General features: G+C 46.3%; 1 protein-coding gene across 3 annotated transcripts in view; it reads left to right on the top strand.

Annotated features, from left to right (window-relative positions):
* GON4L (gon-4 like) overlaps nt 1-19,686 on the top strand; it is a 246,766-nt gene that overhangs the window by 68,826 nt on the left and 158,254 nt on the right. For all 3 annotated transcript variants that reach the window (XM_085639371.1, XM_085639370.1, XM_085639369.1), the window contains 2 exons: nt 16,582-16,683; nt 18,001-18,041. In XM_085639371.1, the coding sequence (XP_085495497.1) occupies nt 16,582-16,683; nt 18,001-18,041 (143 nt within the window). The remainder of the gene's footprint in view (nt 1-16,581; nt 16,684-18,000; nt 18,042-19,686) is intronic.

The following is a 19,686-nucleotide window of genomic DNA, read 5'->3' as shown; positions in this document are numbered from 1 at the left end:
GGGACTGGTGGGGGACAGAGGTACCAATTGTGGGTATGTTTTAGGGAATAAGCACTGGCACAGGGGATCTGGTTGGCAGGGACCATGTGCACTACAATCGAAACCACGTCAAAACCATGCAAAAAGTGGGGGCTAATCATGTTCAAAGAGACACTTTCTCACAGTCATTATATCAACCTGCGCTTAACCCCCTTGGAGCTATGGTTCATAGCAGACAGGTTGAACTTAGAGGTAATGTGTAAAATGTTTATGCAGTACTAAAAACAGTTAAAAAAATGAAATGCAGCGCAATAAAAACCACAAACTGCATTAGAAAAATAGCTGCTTCGTCTATCCCTCCGCTACCTTTCTCTGTCCAACTGAATAACACATCCACCACTCAAACTACTTTCATATTTCACTATACTAATTCAGCACTAATCCTTATGGGTTCCAGAGTAGCGTGATACTCACCCAAAAAAAAAATAGCGCTTCAAACCCCATCAGGTGTAGCACGCGCTATATAAATACAAACCTCTTTCCCTCTTCTATCCTGCCGCTACCCTTCTCTATCCAAATAACTGAATAACATATCCACCAATCAAATTACTTCATATTTCACTATACTAATTTTCAACACAAATCCTTTTATGGGTTCCGGAGTAGCACACTACTCGCCAGAAAAGCGATTCAACACCCCTTCAGGGGTAACAAGCGCTATATGAATGCAAACCTTTCTCCACCATCTATCCCTCAGCTATCCTTCTCACTCCAAATAACTGACTAATATCCACCACTCAAATTACTTTCATGTTTCACCATACTAATTTACCACTAATCCTTTATGGGTTTCCAGAGAAGCGTGCTACTTTTAAAAAAAAAAAAAAGAAAAAAGGCGCTTCAGCACCCAATCGGGTAATTATCGCTATATAAATACAAACCTTTTTTCCTCTTCTATCCTTCCGCTATCCTTTTGAATCCACATAACTGACTAACCTATCCACCACTTTAATTACTTTCATATTTCACTATACTAATGCAACACTAATCCTTTATGGGTCCGGGAGTAGCGTGCCACTCGCCGAAAAAGCACTTTGACGCCTCGTCAGGGGTAGTAATCGCTATATAAATGCAATTACAATACAATAAGCAGAATGACATAAACCAAAAATGTGGGCCTGAATGTCTGATAATTTAAAATTTTAAATGGCACCAAGAAGTACAAAGTGCCAATGATAGTCAATGGTCATGGTAGAACTGCACCTAGGCAGATTTTGCTGCAAGCCGGATACACTTACCAGGTACGGCTTGGTTAGAGATTTTGCCTTCTGATTTTTGTCCTTTAAGTCTCAATTCATCACAGGTGTGCACTTTTGAAGCCCCCCTAGAACCTCAGGGGAGGCACTTATAAACGCACAGCATGGCAGGCAGAGGCTGACTGGAGGGTCCAGTCCAATTGCCACTCAGTAGTTGCAGGCAAAGGTCTCTTGTAGCTAGTTGTGTCCCTGTAGCTTTAACAGGAAGTCAGTCTTATGGCCCTTGGAATCCACTCCTATGATCCGGGGTCAAGGGGGAGAGCATGTCTTTTTCTTTAGGTCCCTTCTTACATCTCAGACAGCAGGTTCAGTCCTAGTCTTATCTTCTACATGTCCAGCAGTGTTCCAAAGTGGGTGACTAAAGGTGCCATATTTGTGCCTGGCACGAGATAGTGGGTGTGAATGGCCCCTGGGGACGTGCTAACTAGTGGGGTAAAGGTATCCAGGGCTTTTAACTACCCACTTAAGGCATTGTCAAATCTTAGACACTGAGGTCTGGGGGTGTTTGAGGGAGTGTACTAAAGTAATCCTTGTGTCCCAGTGCTTTGAGCAGACGGTTTCTGGTGCTCGGCACCAGCACCTAATTGTCAACACCACACTTATGACACTCTGCCACATGGTGGCGTTGCTCCTCTAATTTAGAGATGAGCAGAACAACGGTTGTTTATTAATACTATACACACTAAAAATGAATACCTGCCTCCCCAGCCATTCCTTTAGCTTTGTGGACATGGAATAATCTGAACTATAGCACTTGCAGGCAAGAGAGATGGTTAGTAGTTGTTTTGGTACCGTCATTGGCAGAGTTGACGGGCAATGGGTGATGCAAGCTGCAGTGGCCTTCTGGGCAGGGCCCTGGCAGTTCTTATTTTACAAATTGAGCACTGTAATGTCTCCATACCTCTAACAATAAAATCCAGTTTTAGGTAGCACCTCTACCCACAGTAACCTCAAAGACTCAAATCTGATAGAACGAAGCTGAGTTGTCAGCAACCAGATGTGATATACAAGAATTGTTTTGGCATCCTGTCTTCACCCTTTGAAGTGTTCCCCAAGTTTTATATGAAAAACCCAGCAGACTTGTAAAGCAAGATGTGGCATTCCAGCAGAATTTGATGTCATAAAGAGGCCCACTCTGAGGCCTGCCTGGCTGGTGGGACAAAAGAAGGGCCCTGCCCAAGTGTTAGCTAACATTTGCCTGTTATAGGTGAGGACTGTATGAAGTTCATTAAGTTCCTTGTCACGGCCAGTCAACCTTCCAGGGTATCAGTACACCTCCACACACCCAAAGCCGTTTGTCCCTGTCTGGAAGCAGTTCACACCTAACCAATGGGAAGCATCACCTGCCAGTTAACAGTTGGAATTGAACAGATAGGCCTCTGGAGTCCTAAGACAGAGGAAAGGGGGATTTCCAAAACATTTATTACAAATCCAACTTCACCATTGAATTGAACTTGTAATGTATATTTCAAAAAGTCAAAAAAAGGAAATTGTAGCCATTCCCTAGAAGGAGTTTACAATTATTAGAGCAAATATAGTATCCTATTGCTTTCCCTTTAGAACAGCCAACCCTGCAATGGCGAAAGTAGCTTTTAGGGCCTTTTCATTGCAAGGCCAATGTAGGAAGCTGGCTCTTTATATGATATATCAAAATAAGATATATCGTACAAAGAGTCCAGGGATTCCCTTTTGAATGGACAGGGCCAATCCCAAGGTGCTCTTCTAGGAGGTAGTGTGGTCGAGCAGCCTTAGGCTTATCAGAGAGGAGTGTTCGATATCTGCAAATATACACAATATTCAATAAATGATGCACACAACTCAATAAGGAGATCCACACCAATTTATAATAATAACACGTGTATTTATATAGATATATTTAGTCACCAGGGCCAATTAGATGAGGTAAAAGTTGATACGGTGCAATTTTTGGAAGGTGTAATGTTATCCTATGGTTGGAATAACAAGCACTGCATTGAGGTACAGTACAGCGACTTATGGGACCAATTTCCGGGAGTTAAGATGAGTGGTGGACAAGGTTCAAAGCAGCACCAGTAGAACACCACCAGCGGCACTAAGGAAGCTGGGTGCAGGGGTGCAAACAGCGTCTGGTGCCCAATGTTACTTTATAGGGATCAGTCTTTGCTTAAAGTGGCTGCAGGCTTTGACTGGCAGCCAAGTCGGGCTAAACCAACAGGGGTGGCTTCGGACTCATGATGTTCAGGGATGTAGGGACACCTTTAGTCCACCTCTCCACGGCCCAGGGGCGAGGGGTGCAGAGGCAGGTTTTCCTTTCCAGGAGCAGTTGCGGTGGAGGGGAACTGCATGCAGAGGCTGCAGGCGTCGTCGGGGAGTCAAGGAGAGGCGAAACCACAGTGGACTTGGTCCCCGGAGGGCTGGGGGACCACACTGACATAGTTGGCCCACTTCAACTTGGGCTTGGAGCGACGGGTGTAGTGGTGTCTTTAGGCATCGGATTTTTGTGGTCTGAAGTCCTCTCGGGTCTCTTGGGTTGCCTTTAGAGTGCAGGGAAGCAGGTCTGCTGCTTCACTTGAGTACTTGGTTCGTGGGTGAAGTACTGGACTGCCTCCCAAGCTTTAGAGAGATAGCAGCTGGAGGGCAAGTCCGTCCTCTTCTTTCAGGTCGGCAGGATCTGATTTTCTGGTGCGAGAGGCTCCCCTAAATACTGAATTTAGGGGCATTAGGGGAGTGCAGAGTAGTAGCCAATGGGCTACCGACTATTGGAGTCACTATGTCCCCTATATGACCACTTCCTGTGGGAAGTTGGTATAACCCTGTCCCAGAGTTCCTAACTTTGCTAACACACCGATTGCTAACTCTGCATAGTTGTGTCTACCTCACAGTTGCCCACCTTAGGGGTGGTTCTAGCCTGGAGGTGGCACGCCTACCTGACGAGCTAATTTTCCCACCTGTCCAGGTGCCAAGGGGGCTCTGATCCGGGGGCGGCTTCCTCTCCTTTAGGGGGAGCCAGCTTCACATTCCAAAGGCGGCAGCTTCTTTGAAGGTTGCCGGCCCAAAGAGGCTTATCAGCAGGTCATCCTGTGGGAAGGGGTGTTGCACCCTATTCCCGGACAGGCTTTTGTTCTGGGTCTCCTGAGAGCAAAAGGCTTTTACCCTAGGAGGTCAGGACAGCATCCCGGGTGCCAGGTTGGGAGTAACCAGTCATAAGGACACCAGAGGCTGGTAGGTGTTCAGTTGGCACCTCTAAGGTGCCCTCTGAGTGCATGTATTGTTAAAACCGACTCTGGCATTAGTGTGGGTTTACCAATATGAGATGTTTGATACCAAACATCTCTATTTTCAGTGAAGCCATCCTGTAGCTGGGGAACTAGTTTTCACCAGTGTCCAGCACATGTCCTAAAATGGCTTACCTGGTCACTTGTACTGACAGTAATGGAATTGACCAGCACAGGTACATATCTGTTCATGCAGGTATGCCCTCATATGTAGTACTAAGCGTGCTGCCTTAGGGCTGTCAGGCCTACTGTATGGGTGACTTTCATGTATCACATGCAGTGGTAGGATACATGGCACACAGAGATGTACGACATGTGTTTTCACTCTTGTCTTCACCAAGACATGCGTCCTGCAATGGTAGTCTGGTATGTGCTTGGTGAGGAGTCTCTTAGGGTGGCACAATTTGTGCTGCAGCCCTTAGGGACCCTCTTTTAGTACCTTAGGCATTAGGTACCAGGGTGCGACTTACAGAGGATGGTAAAGGTTTTCCCAATTGGGGGAATAATTGTACAGTTTTGGGAAAGAGCTCTGGCCCTGGGGACTTGGTTAACAGGAACCCAGTGCACTGTCAAAATCACATCATATACCAGGCAAAAAGTGGGGGTGGCCATATAAAAAAAGAGTCCCTTTCCTACAGCGATTCCTTGCTTATTGTAAAAAAAAGAAGCCATACAATTGGCATCCCATTTCCTCACAGGATTATGCATCAGTGGTTTGTGACCCTTTCAGCAGTCACAGATTCTTATAGGATGTAGTCATCTGAAAGAGAGTGGTATCCGTCAGCGAAGGGGAAGCTGCTGTGAGAGACCACTCCCTCAATTTGGCAATTCACTGTGGGCACCAGGAAGATCAGACAGTTGTCCATCAGATCAGAGAGTGCTCGTCCTGATGTATCTTTTGCACAGTGCCACTTTCTAGTGTTTTTTTCAGTGCAGGAGCTGTCCCTTAAAGGTATGGGTAGCAGGGACACCATTTTGCAAATGCTGGGTGTTCTTACAAAGTTATATTTCTATATCATTATTATGGAACGCAAACTTATGTTATGGAACAGAGACTATCCGATAATAATAAACGTAGGTTCGATATTCGAGGTACACAGTGATGAGCTCTGTGGTCTGAGGACCCACTGCCCTCTACGAATTGAACTAATATAAACTGTCTCTGAAACTCTATTACAAAAGTATTATCCAATATCAACTATCCCGTCTGAACAGCAATTTAGCAAGGTGAACTGGAAAACAGGGGAAAAATGCACAGGGTTTTGTACATGTAGGTCACAATGTGTGAAGCATTTGAACGTCCTGGACCATCTGTTACGTGACTGCTCTGTTTGAGCAGCAAGCGGCACTGTCTACGCGCGGCTTCTCTGGTTACAAGCTCCTGACGTCGGTGAATGTATGATCGGCCTCATTAGTCCTTATGCCTGTTGTCTGACAAAAGGCCCAGGCAGCCCACTCCTAACCTGCGTCATGATACTTGTACTCAAGTGTTTTTTTTTAATGTATGACACATTTGCATTGTTTGCAGAGCTGACTGAAGCCACAGTTTTCATTTTTTTTTAAATCAGTGAAGTCTCAAGAACTTGTCAAACCTTTTCAATTTTTTTTTTTTTACTAAATTAAATATTTATCGTTTTGGAGGAGCTGTCTGATTTCCATCTGTTTCTTGGACTCGTCTCCCATTTGCTTTGTTGCCCACCTGAACAACTGCCTCATTTCAGGGTAGCGGGGGAGCAGTTTGTTGTAATAACTGTTAAGGTGCAAAGTCCATCCTTGGAAGCTGGGCATCCAGTATGTCCTTTGTTCTCTCATCAGCTCAGAATAGTTATTTCATTTGTAGAAGAGATTACTGTAGAAGAAGTGCATTTGCTGCCAGATGATTTGCTTTGAGGCATCAGCCAAATACCTCTTTAAAAGATGTATGCTGATTTCACACAAGTCGACTGGGCTTGTAATAATTAGTGCACAATCACCAATATCTGTGAGTTTGAGGCATGTGGGCTGCTGAATTCATATCTGTGCATAGATCGCCGCCTAGTGTTGGGTCCGGATGATTGCACATTGTTGTCCTGGAAGAGTCTTCGAAGTATCCTGAGATGGGTGACTCCTCCCCTGGACCACAGTGCGCATGGGCATCCTCTCCATCCCCAGATTGTTTTTTTCCGCCATTGGGTTCGGATGCAACTATCTTAGCTCAACTTCGGAATACTTAGTTTTAGGCCAAAAGGCCTATAGTTTTCGTCGGTACAGTTACCGTTCGGTGTCGACTACTAGTTCTAGTGCTCCACGCCCTCTTCCAAATTTCGGACCGAATTGGTCCAAACTTCGACGCTCGATCGACGATGGAATCGAGAACTACGTTCAAGAGGTGTCCGTTGTGCCACGCCAAGTACCCTCACATCGACGTCCACCCGGTCTGTAACAAATGTCTCTCGCCGGATCACGACGAATCGAAATGCATGGCCTGCGCGTGGTTCCGATCCAAGAAAACTCTACGGACCCGACGGGCGGCGAGGCTCGAGGCGCAGCAGGCAGCGCCCGCACCCACCGACATATTCAGCACCGAGGACGAGGACGCCGAGAGCGTGGAAGAAATACTATCTAGCCCCGCTTCAGGGCATGGTTCCCGATCGGACGACGATGACGAAGAGCTCTTTCGACGTGAAGAAGCCGTCGACGAGGTAGGGGACTTCGACGAAGCCTATGGGGCTGAAGAAGACAGCTCTCCCGAGGAGCTAGGCCAATCCGTCGAAACGGAGGCCGAAATTAGTCGTCAGGCTCTGGTCGAGGGATCGCCTTCGGGCCTTACCCAAGACCTAATCCATGGTTCCTCGGCCCCGCCTTCCGGCCCGGCATCGAACACTATGCAAGAGCCAATATTACCCAAGACGACCGGGTTGTTAAACCCAAACACATCCATCGCTCCAGTCCCTTCAAAATCGAAAGCGAAACTGGTGGTGGTCGGATCAAAGGCGTCGAAACAGTCCACTGCCCCGGCGCCGAAGAAAGTCGTCGGCTCCGAACGCGTACAGAAAGACTTCGGCGCCGAGGTCACCGCAGCAGACGCGGTCGACGCACAAAAGAAGCGCGCCCTCGGGCACCACAAGGCACCGACACCCTCAGCGCCGACACCGAAGCCTGTAACCTCCGCAATCAAAATGGCCGCCTCGGCTACGTCGACGCCTAAAGCACCGATGCCGAAGAAGTCCTCGACTACGTCGACTATCGATGCATCCCTTCAAACCAGTGACCCCCTTCCGACAAAAAAGTCGGGGTCGGCCTCCACGCCTACTACCAAGATGCCCACCAAACCACCATCTCAGTTTGCTGTGCAGCAGGTCTCTGCATCTCTACAACGTATCTGGGACCGGGTAGCCCTCCACTCTACCTCTGGTCCCGACACTACCTCACCCTGTAGAGTGCACTCGGAGCCCACCAACATTACCTTTGGGCTGCCACCGACATCGGCACCAAAACTCTTTCAAATTCGGACACGTGTCCTCCACACACAGTCCACCACCTCTGGCCTAACAGAACAAGACTCTTCAGGGCCACAATTTATCGACACCGACACTGGCAGGCTCATGCTCCACAAGCGCAAAATCACGCCAGTCAGGGAAGAGGTGCCATACAAAATTCCTCTTAAACGCAAGCTACCGGCGGAGCAGGAACCAGTGCTACAAGAACACTTCCATCCCCTCCAACTAGACCCGCAGTCCTTTTCTCCTACCCCTTCTGAATCGGACCCGATGCAGGAATATGGTGGGGACGATACCATCTACCCCGGGGACGCAGATCCCGATGAAACACAAGATCCTGATCAGGCATGGGATGACCCCACAGACCAAAGTGTCACGCCACATACTCAGGATGCGCAACTCTACAATATTAAAACGTCTCCTACAGAGGAAACGGCCGCATTTAATGCCCTTATCGAACGGGCTGCTGCTCATCATGGGGTGGAGCTACATTCTGACGCCATTGAGGAGGACTTCCTGCTTGACACTTTCGCATCTTCAGAAAGGACTGTCAAGACTCTGCCCATGCTTAAAGGGGTTCTGAAGCCTGCCAAAGACATTTTCAAGGACACCACAAGAGCCCGGGTGTTAAACCCCAGGATTGAAAAGAAATATAAGCCTGCACCTGGTGACCCTAAATACATTAGGGGTCAGTTGCCATTAGACTCTATGGTGGTTGCCAACGCTCGCAAAAGAGCCCACTCACAGACAACTGGTGATGCTCCTCCCCCAGACAAAGAGTCAAAGGTCCTTGAAACATCGGGCAAACGTGTTGCAGCGCAAGCAGCCAATATCCTGCGCATTGCCAATACACAGGCACTCCTGGCACGTTATGACAGGTCACATTATGACACGCTCGAGTCACTGCTCCAACACCTACCAGAGGAGTATAAAGAGTCAGCCGAACTCCTCATTAGAGAAGGAGAACTCCTCACTAATGCGTCCATAAAATGCGCCCTAGACGCAGCTGACACAGCGGCCAGGGCAATAAACACAAGTGTCATGCTGCGACGCCATGCCTGGTTACGCATCTCAGGCTTCAAACCCTAGATCCAAAACAATATCCTCAACTTACCGGTTAACACGGAATTTTTATTTGGCCCAGACGTTGACACTACCCTAGAGAAAATAAAAAAAGACACAGATACTGCCAAATCTATGGGGGCGCTACAAACCCAACACTTTCGTAGTGGCTCCTTTCGTCGCACTGGAAATAGGGGAACGTCAAGGGGTCAGGGGTCACAACAACAGTATGCTAAAGGTGGCACACAAACCACCTACGACAAAAACAACAGGGGTGGATATCGTGGATCCAGCACGAAGGGCAGGGGACGTGGATATGGCAACACCAGGTCCTCCCAAAAAACAAACAGTGACGCCCTCTCCCTACCCCCCGACCACTTAACACCTGTCGGGGGACAACTCCAGCTGTTCCTGCCCGCATGGAAGAACATCACCACGGACAGGTGGGTCAGGGACATCATTCAACATGGGTACTGTCTGGAACTAACTTCCACTCCACCCAACATACCACCAAAGCACCGTCCTATGTCAGCCGAACACTTAGATTTACTCCAGCAAGAAGTGCTTGCCATGCTCGCAAAAGGGGCCATAGAAGTAGTGCCCACCGCCCAGCAGGGCACAGGGGTGTACTCTCTGTACTTCTTGATCCCAAAAAAGGACGGCTCGCTCAGACCTATCCTAGACCTGCGACCCCTAAACCTATATATGCTATCGGAGCATTTCCATAGCTCACCCTCCAACAGGTTCTCCCACTACTCAGTCAGGGGGATTTCCTAGCTACGCTAGACCTGAAGGATGCATACTTCCACATACCAATACACCCTTCACACAGGAAATACCTCAGATTCACCATTCAAGGGAATCACTATCAGTTCAAAGTTCTCCCCTTCGGAGTAACAACAGCACCCAGGGTCTTTACCAAGTGCCTGGCGACAGTGGCCGCGCATCTGCGAAGACAAAATATTCACGTCTTCCCTTATTTGGACAACTGGCTAGTTCAGGCCAAGTCAGCACAACAATGTGACACCCACATGGTCCACACCATTCACCTTCTTCACGATCTGGGATTCTCACTAAATTACCCAAAATTAAGTCTCCAACCTGCGCACGTACAACAGTACTTAGGCGCGACAATCAACACTCTGGCTGCCACAGCTCAGCCAACTTTAGTGAGAATCAACAGCATGCCACTGCTGATCTCAAAATTCAAACCTCAACACTCCCTTCCGGCGCGAGTGTTCATGCAGTTGATGGGCATGATGGCCTCCTCCATCTTCATAGTCCCACACGCGAGACTACATATGCGCCCGCTTCAGGAGTGCTTAGCACGTCCGTGGAATCAGGCTCAAGGACAGTTGAAAGACCTAGTGTTGGTGAGCGGTCGGGCATACAACTCTCTGCATTGGTGGAATCCACAAAACCTTTGCAAGGGCAGACCGTTCCAAGAGCCTGTTCCACAAATAATACTGACAGCGGACGCGTCTCTCCAGGGATGGGGAGCTCATGTACTCAATTACACAGTGCAGGGACTATGGACTACACAACAAAAGAAGATGCACATCAACCTTCTGGAACTGATGGCAATCTTCCTGGCAATGAAAGCATTCAAAGTACACCTGTGCAACAAGGCTGTGTTGATCCGGACGGACAACATGACTGCCATGTACTACATACAGAAGCAGGGAGGAACACACTCTCCACAGTTGTCTCATCTGGCTCAGAGCATGTGGAAGTGGGCCATTCAGAGGAATATATTCCTCATGGCGGAACACCTCCCAGGCAAAGACAACCAAATGGCGGATCTGCTCAGCAGACACAGCCGCCAGATGCACGAGTGGGAGTTACACCCATCAGTACTCCAACCGTACTTCCAGCAGTGGGGTCATCCAGAGATAGACCTATTCGCCACAAGGGAAAACGCAAAATGCCAAAGCTTTGCCGCCAGGTTCCCACATCCACAGTCGCAGGGCAATGCGATATGGATGAACTGGTCCGGCAGATTTGCGTACGCTTTTCCCCCAGCGCCGTTGATACCGCTGGTGGCACGCAAACTGCGACAGCACTCACTGACACTCATCCTGGTTGCTCCAACATGGGCACGCCAGCCATGGTACACCACCTTTCTGGAACTTTCCGTGGTGCCGCATCAAAGGCTGCGGATCAAACCCGCGCTTTTGACGCAGAACCATGGAGAAATTCAACACCCAGATCCGCAACAGCTGAACCTGGCAATCTGGCTCCTGAAGTCTTAGAGTTTGGCTACCTAAACCTGCCACCTGACTGTATGGAGATCATTAAGGAAGCTAGGAGACCCACTACCAGAGCTTGCTATGCAGCCAAATGGAAGAGGTTTGTCATTTATTGCAACAACAATCACATTAACCCGCTAGACGCATCTATTCAGAACATAATCTGCTATCTATTACACCTATACCGATGCAATCTGGCATACACCTCAATACGTTTCCATTTAACAGCAATAGCAGCCTACCTCCAAAACAGGCAGCACCTCTCTTTATTCAGAGTGCCTGCCATCAAAGCCTTCTTGGAAGGACTTAAACGGGTGATTCCCCCAAGGCACCCCCCAGCACCGGTGTGGAACCTCAACTTGGTCCTCACCAGACTAATGGGTCCACCCTTTGAACCTCTCCATTCTTGTGAGATTCAATTCCTCACCTGGAAAGTGGCTTTCCTGGTTGCCATCACTTCCTTAAGAAGAGTTAGTGAACTCCAGGCACTAACCATTCAGGAGCCATTTATACAAGTTCACGCAAACCGGGTCGTACTACGTATCAACCCCAAATTCATGCCTAAAGTAATATCGCAGTTCCACATGAACCAAACCATTGAACTGCCTGTTTTCTTTCAAAACCCACAAAATGTCGCTGAGAGGATGCTCCACACACTAGATGTAAAGAGGGCCCTCATGTACTATATTGACAGAACTAAAAACTTTAGGAAGACTAAACAACTCTTTGTTGCCTTCTCTCCACAACACAAAGGCAACGCCATTTCCAAAGCAGGTATAGCCAGATGGATCGTTAAATGTATCCAAATTTGTTATCAAAAAGCTAAACGCACATTAACGATTCCACCACGAGCCCACTCAACACGGAAGTTAGGGGCGTCCATGGCTTTCCTGGGAAACATTCCTTTACAAGAAATATGTAGAGCAGCCACATGGTCCACTATACATACATTTACCAAACACTACTGTGTAGATGTACACTCAAAACAGCAGGCAGCTGTAGGACAGGCTGTTCTCAAAACTCGTTTTCAGACTGCTGCAGCTGGCACGGGTAGCCGCCGCTAATAGGAGGTACTGCTGTGTATTCTATGCACAGATATGAATTCAGCAGCCCACATGCCTCGAACTGAATATGCTACTTACCAGTATGCATCTGTTCTTGGCATGTAGGGCTGCTGACATTCATATCGCCCACCCTCCTCCCCGGCGCCTGTCGCAGCTGCAGCTCTCAGAATTACTGTATAGCATGGTCATCACTTCCTGTACCTACTCCATCACTGCCACAATGGCGAAAAACAATCTGGGGATGGAGAGGATGCCCATGCGCACTGTGGTCCAGGGGAGGAGTCACCCATCTCAAGATACTTCGAAGACTCTTCCAGGACAACAATGTGCAATCATCCGGACCCAACACTAGGCGGCGATCTATGCACAGATATGAATGTCAGCAGCCCTACATGCCAAGAACAGATGCATACTGGTAAGTAGCATATTCATTTTGTGCACTGAGCCTCTCAGAACCCCTCTCCATGGACCGTCAAAAGACGTTGAATGCATAAGATGGAAAGAAAGTTCCCTCCTGTCATGCAACAGTAAAGGTGCTCTCATATGAATGTCTAAGAGCATGTGTGTGACCTTGCAGTGAATATTGCCAAATCCTCCAAATTAATTTGGACCGGGCATGGTTGCCCCAAATATGTAGCCTCCCACACTCCACTAGCAGACTTACAGTGGTACAGCAAGGGCTTGCACTATGTACCATCTCAACAACCAGCAGTTAAGGTTTGGCTGGTAATCTGAAGACTGCAGCGCTGAAGATAGATTTCAGAAGCTGCTACCTTCTTCTTTCTAGGCAGAGTACTTTCCATCACCAGGGGTATGGAATTTAATATAATATCTCCTTGTCCACGGGGCAGGTTGGTTAAGAAATCTACTTGTCCTGTAAAAAAATCCACTTGTCCCTTTGGTGCCTCGTAGCGCAGTGACAAATTATGGCAGAAATCTCATTATATAAAAGCTCTGATATTAGCCTTTCAGATTATGCCAGGAATCATACTTTAGTAGGGTTTGAATTCTGGCAGTTTCTCTATTTTACAAATCTTGCATACCCGTCAATCGGGGGCGTCCCCCCAGGCACAGCTCGATCCCAGTGGGTTCTTTACTTTGTTTTAATTATTCAAAATAAATTTCGCTCTTCACGTTACTTTGCAAAACATTTCTTCATGTTTATTATTTCATTCAAATAATTTCTTATCTTCTTAATTACATCATGCGTTTGCTTGCACATATAGGTTTATATACATTCTATGTTCCGATGCATTTCAGGTACCAGACCCTTGCTCCGGGAACAACCACCTGGAATGTGAAAAAACTGTGTGTCATGAATAACTCATCACGGAGATATTTTACCCATGAATGAGGAAATCGGGATGTATTACTTCACTATTTATAACATTTACCGCCTGTATGAGGGTGTTATGTCATGAATATTGTTAACAAAGTTTGCTCTTAGGTTTCTTGTTTCTATCAGGCACTTACTATAGAACTCAAATGCGTTACACTCCACACTAACCCACAGTGCACACTAAACTTTATAAACTTTTTGGAGAAACCAAGGCTGTGCGCACACAACTACAATATTGATTTATAGAACTTCCGTTCCAAGTGCAAAATACTTTTAATTGAAGATATCTCCCTCCCAAAACTCCAATAGGCACCAAACTGAGTCTGGAAATTTTGCAACACGTGGCCTGCGTCAGTAGGCAGCATCTTGACATCAACAACACATCCCGGGATGCTGTGTCATGGGGACATATATGGTGCCACCTGGGCCACATAGTTCAGTTGCCTTCGTTTGGCCCCCTTTGACATGGATCTGATGTGCTTATCACTGAAGTTTTCTTCTGAAGTTTTGTTTGTGTTACTAGTGCCCTATTTGTTATTTATCTCATTGTTATCCTCTGGGCCCTGCTGGCTAACACTTCTGTGTTCGCTGGCTGCGGCGGACGGTATGTGTTCCTCCGATGAACCATGGGGGCCAGTATTGACTCCAATCTAGTTGACTTTGCCTTCCTTCGGTCCCTTTACATCCATATGGTTAAGAGATGTCCCTTCTGTCTGAGGTCACACTCTACCTCTGGGCAGGTTGTCTGTTCTGAGTTGCCCCTCGACTCGGACCTTGATGGCATCTTTGGCCTAAGGTCCTGCCTGGCTGGGCAGAAAGCTGGCAGTGGTGACTAGCTCTGTGTAAGCAGCATGCCCGGTACTTCTGAACGATTTCTGGCTTTTGTGGGATCTGGTGCTGACCCAGCTCAAGTGGCGGTGTTTAATCAGGCTCTGCCAACGAGGCTTAGGTACTTGGGTTTCTCTTCTTTATTTCCAGCTTCATCCATTATTGTTTTGAAGAATTGTCTGTGAGGTTGTGGATGAGTTCAGTGAGCTGGTTTCTGCTTTGTCATCTTTGTAGGGAGAAAGAGATTGTTAAAAGGTCTTTCATGACCCCAGGGATTGATATTCAGAGCCTAATTGTGAACTCAAATGGGCCACTGGTTTCCCTTCAGATGACTTTTCTTCTTTCCAGGAGACAATGTACAAGGCTGCGGAGATCTTGAATTATCCCCTGCCTGTGGAAAAGGTTATGACCAACTTATTAACTGAAAGTGTCCAGACTAGCTATTGCTCTTCGGAGCTCTTCGTTCCTTTTAAGTAGACTGTGATGGACCCATTAATTGTATTTAGAATTGGCCATACTCTGCTCAAGCAGTCAGTGGACACACAAAGTTGCTGGTTCTCCTGTATTGGGATTGACAGTTGTTTGTGGCTTCGACCATAAGGATGCGGCTGCTTTGTTCCCTTTCTGCACCACCCTTCCCTGTACCCTGATGCTGGAGGGGTATTGTCTGTCTTTGGGGTTTCTTGACACAGCTTGGGGACTTTTCTACTCTGTTTCACCCCACCATGTGAGCCGGGGTAATGCTTACATAGCCATGAATATTGTCAGGGAGAGGTCTTCTTCTCATGTTTGAAAAGGTCTTTTCATTGAATTTGTTCCCGATGTTCCTTTGTATGGTGCCCAGTTTTGCCATGCCAGTCTATGCCATAGATCCTGCCCACTTGGGCTGACATAGAATACCATATCTTGACTTGTTTCTTCTGATTGGTCCTTTGTAAGTTGCTAATCTCTTCCCTTTTGATCATGTAACGTCTCATTGGTAGTGCTGGTGTGTTTTTGGATGGCCTCCATGGATTTTGAGTGACCTATGTTCCTCCGCTCTGGACTGCTATTTTCTGTGGTTGAGGCCTATGTGCAGCAGCGTGGCAGGATCTTATTGAGAGTGCTTGGCTCGCTCCACTGGTGCTGTTGTTTTCCCTCCTGCTAACTGTCTTGGTAGAGAGCACAATACCATTACCGGCTGGATGAGTTGTGATTGTTCTGTGCGCTCGAACTTCATTTAGTGATGCTCATTGTTCCACATGTTTCTGTTTCGTTGTTCAGTGTCTGTTACTTTTATATATATTTTTAACCTGCAGGGGGATGAGAGTACACTGCCTCACATCACAGCATAGTTCGCCTGTTAGCATTATGGTAAATGGACTACAATGTTTGTGCTTACTTGATTATTAGTTGCAGTTTTTCACCAGTGTTGGTGCAGATAGTGCTGATTGTCTCTAGACACATGTTTCTGAATTTTATCCTTCATCAGTAGAGATCAGTAAAAAAAAATTACGTCCGGGATTGCTGAGAATGCTGCCCCAGTCCTCTCAGGTCTTGGCACCTCTCAGTGGCCCACAGGTGCATCTCCAAAAGCTTATCAGTTCGGTGGCTCATGGGAGCCTTTTAAAACACCTTGTTGCACACTTTATTGCATTGTTGATTTTCCTTGTTGCAGTAGGACGTTGCTGGTTATACGCCAGTTGAAGCTAAAGATAACCACAGCTTGCTCTGCTTTGGAAGACTTGTGTATCCAGTTTTCACAGCCTACTAACCTGTAGTTAACAGTCCTGCCTAGGTCTACAAAAATTGCCACGAGTCGTACTGCTCCATCAAATGTGTTAGTTTGGTCTTGTGTATCTCCACCCTTGTATGATAATTTACTTGCATTACAGAAGTGATCCTTAAGTAGATCAGGTGATAATCCGCGAATGTTCATCATCTGTTACAATGTGAGATACTTGTTCAATTCAGATTTCCTTAAAGACACTCTTACTTAATCAGTATTTTCACCCTGTGGTTTCTTTTATAGATGAGGGCGATGATGAGGACGATCCAGAGTACAACTTTTTGGAGGATCTTGATGTACCGGACACAGAGGACCTACGAAACGACCGTGCAGTGCGTATCACAAGTGAGTGTTTCAGGCTACCCGTGCTCAAGCAAATACAATAAAACACCTGGAGTTTACGAATCTAGAGTTCCTGGGAAGACAGCAGACTGGTGGTTTAGGTTGAGTAGGACCATGACTGGTCTTCTTTGGTTTTCCTCAAAATATGTTTTCCTTAAAAAAACAAAAAAGTCTTCTCTTTGTCATGTTTTTGGGGTGAAATGTGAGGCGGGTTATGTGGGTGGGGGCAATAGTATCCTTTTTTGGGAAAGAGAACTGAAAAGTATTCGCTACTACGTGACGGTATCAGTACTTTAGGAGGTATCTGGTTTGTTTTTGAAACTGAATTGAGGAAGGGCAGAGAAAGGCGTTATTAGATCAGAAGAACTACACAGCAGTAATTGAAATAATGTGTAAGGAACCCTGGCAGTCATTGTTTGCTTTGATATTCTGAGTTGAGCTAAATACAGCACAAATGCTGACACTGGAAGGAGAGGATTTGTTTTGCCGTTCATAAATTGAACAATTCTGCGAGACCCGGTACTGTAAAGAGAACTGGATTGATTGTGAGTGGTAGGTTCAGGCTGATAGTGGTAGGGTTTGGTTTCTCAAGGGAGTTGAGGGGTGGGACAAAATATGAATGATTGAAAAGTTCTTTGTGGCAGAGGGTGCAGAGAAAAAAGTACAAAAAACCTAAAGATGTGCCAACACGTTGGAAACATGTTAATGAAAACTCTGGTGATGCTGGTTGGTGGTAATTGCAAATGTGCATTTTCTAAAGTTACATTTAATACCCAGCATTATTATGTTGCATCCTACAATCGCCCAATATGGTCGAGTATGGAGGCAAGGGTTTGAAATCTAAAACCCCAAATTCCACATCAAACAGCATCTCCTCATAATCAAGGTGGGCTACTAGTTGGTTATCTCTAAATTACATATTCCCTTGTTAAAACGGTTTATTAAGAATGAACATTCAGATGCTGGTGCTAGCACATTTTCCTTCTGACAGGAGAGCTTAACAGACCAAAAAAACCAAGTTGATCTTAATCTCGAAGGGGTTGTTAACCATAAATGTTGTGTACACATACCTAATCTTTACATGTTATGGCCTAATCTTCAGTTTTGGCCTGGCTTATACACAACTTTCTATGCCACTAACTAGGAAGCTTTATTCTTCTCACTCAAGTTCTAGCAAAATTGAGAATTAAAGCCATGTCAAGATCTAGCAAGTAAGTTTAATCATTGTGCCAGCATAAAGATGTTATAGTTGTGCAGTTCCGTCCCTGTTGTCTATGTAAAGGAAACACCATTTAATGCACATATTTTCTTTGTCTGCAGAGAAGGAAGTCAATGAACTCATGGAGGAGCTCTTTGAAACGGTAAGGGAAAATGGTCGTATTTTGGTTTTTGGACTGCCAATGGTTCAGTGTTAAGGGACACTGCAAACTTCTGTACTGCAAAGTTGTTTATAAGACTGCGTATGCCATAGGCTAAAAACTAGTACAATTCAACGAGAAGACCTTGTGCTTTGTCGCTGAGGTTTGTGCTTCCAACAGCAATAACCATGAGGTGTGGGTGGGGATATGTTACGAGAAAGCATATAAAACAAGCTAATACACACTGGCTTACAGGGGGTGCCTTTGATTCCAGAGCACTACATGTTAGTGGCTAGGGCCATTCTTCGAACTTTGCACAGCAACATCCATGACAGCCTTCTATATGAACACTACATTAACACAGTTATTTATGTCCTTCCACATTAGTCTCTTGAAGGTATTTGTCTATATTTCAGGGGTAACACTGTTCCCATGTTATATTCCTCCGCTCTGCCCAAGAACATATGTTAGGTCAGTCACAGTTCATGCGCCTCTGAAGGTCTCCTCAAGACTGGATTTCGCAGTTTGTTTGCTCCTTGTCACCCCGTACCAGATGGCATATTTTGTTTGTGCGACTAATCTTGGTTACACCTGTCATTTGGAAACTAAACGCACCTTCCTCATATGGTTTATTTCTTGAAAAGGGCGCAGTTGTGTTTATCTTGAGAATGTCTCTCAAAATGGATCAATTCTCGTGCTATAGTCTCGACCTAATAAAGGAAGACCGTCACTCTTGGGGCCATTCAAATCAGCCTGTCTTTATTTACAAGCTGAAGGGCAAGGGCTTTGCACAGACGGTGCTTTTGGACTCTGCACCCATTGTTAGCCCCCCCCCCCCCCCCCCCCCCCTGACCTAGCTCCCTACATGTACCATGGGGGCTCTTGCGGTATAGATGGAGCCATTTAAGTGAAGCAACACACAGATGAAGGTGGCGCTTCCGTCCAATAGACAATGTCATACAGTTTCTTAACTTACGCTCTGGGGGATGATTTGTGGACTGTGACATCCTGAGGCAGTGTTCTCCTCTTCCTGCTCTTGCTTCCGTTGGTCTTGTGGTTGGTGTTCTGACTCGGCATTGTCGACTCTTTTTTGCAGTTGTAAGCATTTCCGCAGATAGACCTTTCTTTTGGTGACCCCCCATCGCGTCATTCTTCCATTTGGATCTATGATGTTTTCAGGCACCCAGTCATTCAACTGAGTATTAGGAGGTTTGTTTGCATTCAGTGAAAATCGGTGTGCCAATTGCAACCACTTTTTCCAAATGCATTCTTTCTACAGGTATTTGTTATTTTCATTTGTATTTCTTACCATAAAAAGTGTTTTTCTTGACTTGGAATATATTAAGGCCTAGTCTCACAACTGCACACCTAGCTGGGGCACCTGAAATTCATATCTTTATGAATAGGGTTGCGCTGTGTCCTTTCCTTTAGTTATGCTTGCAGTTGTTAGCTAAAAAAAACAAGCATTGGAATAGCCAATAGGTCTCGCCTTTGGGACCTTATAAGTGTTTAGCCATGCAACAGTTAATATTGTTGCACCAAGGATATTGTGCTGCATAATTAAATACTTATAAGGTCCCAAAAGCGAGACCTATTGGCTATGCCAATGCTTGTTTTTTTTATTTCACATGAACCAGAAAATCAGAAA

Source organism: Triturus cristatus, chromosome 12 (assembly GCF_964204655.1).
Source record: "Triturus cristatus chromosome 12, aTriCri1.1, whole genome shotgun sequence".
Taxonomy (NCBI): Eukaryota; Metazoa; Chordata; class Amphibia; order Caudata; family Salamandridae; genus Triturus; species Triturus cristatus.
The sequence above is the reverse complement of the archived record's forward strand: the minus strand, read 5'-3'. Positions and strand labels throughout refer to the sequence as shown.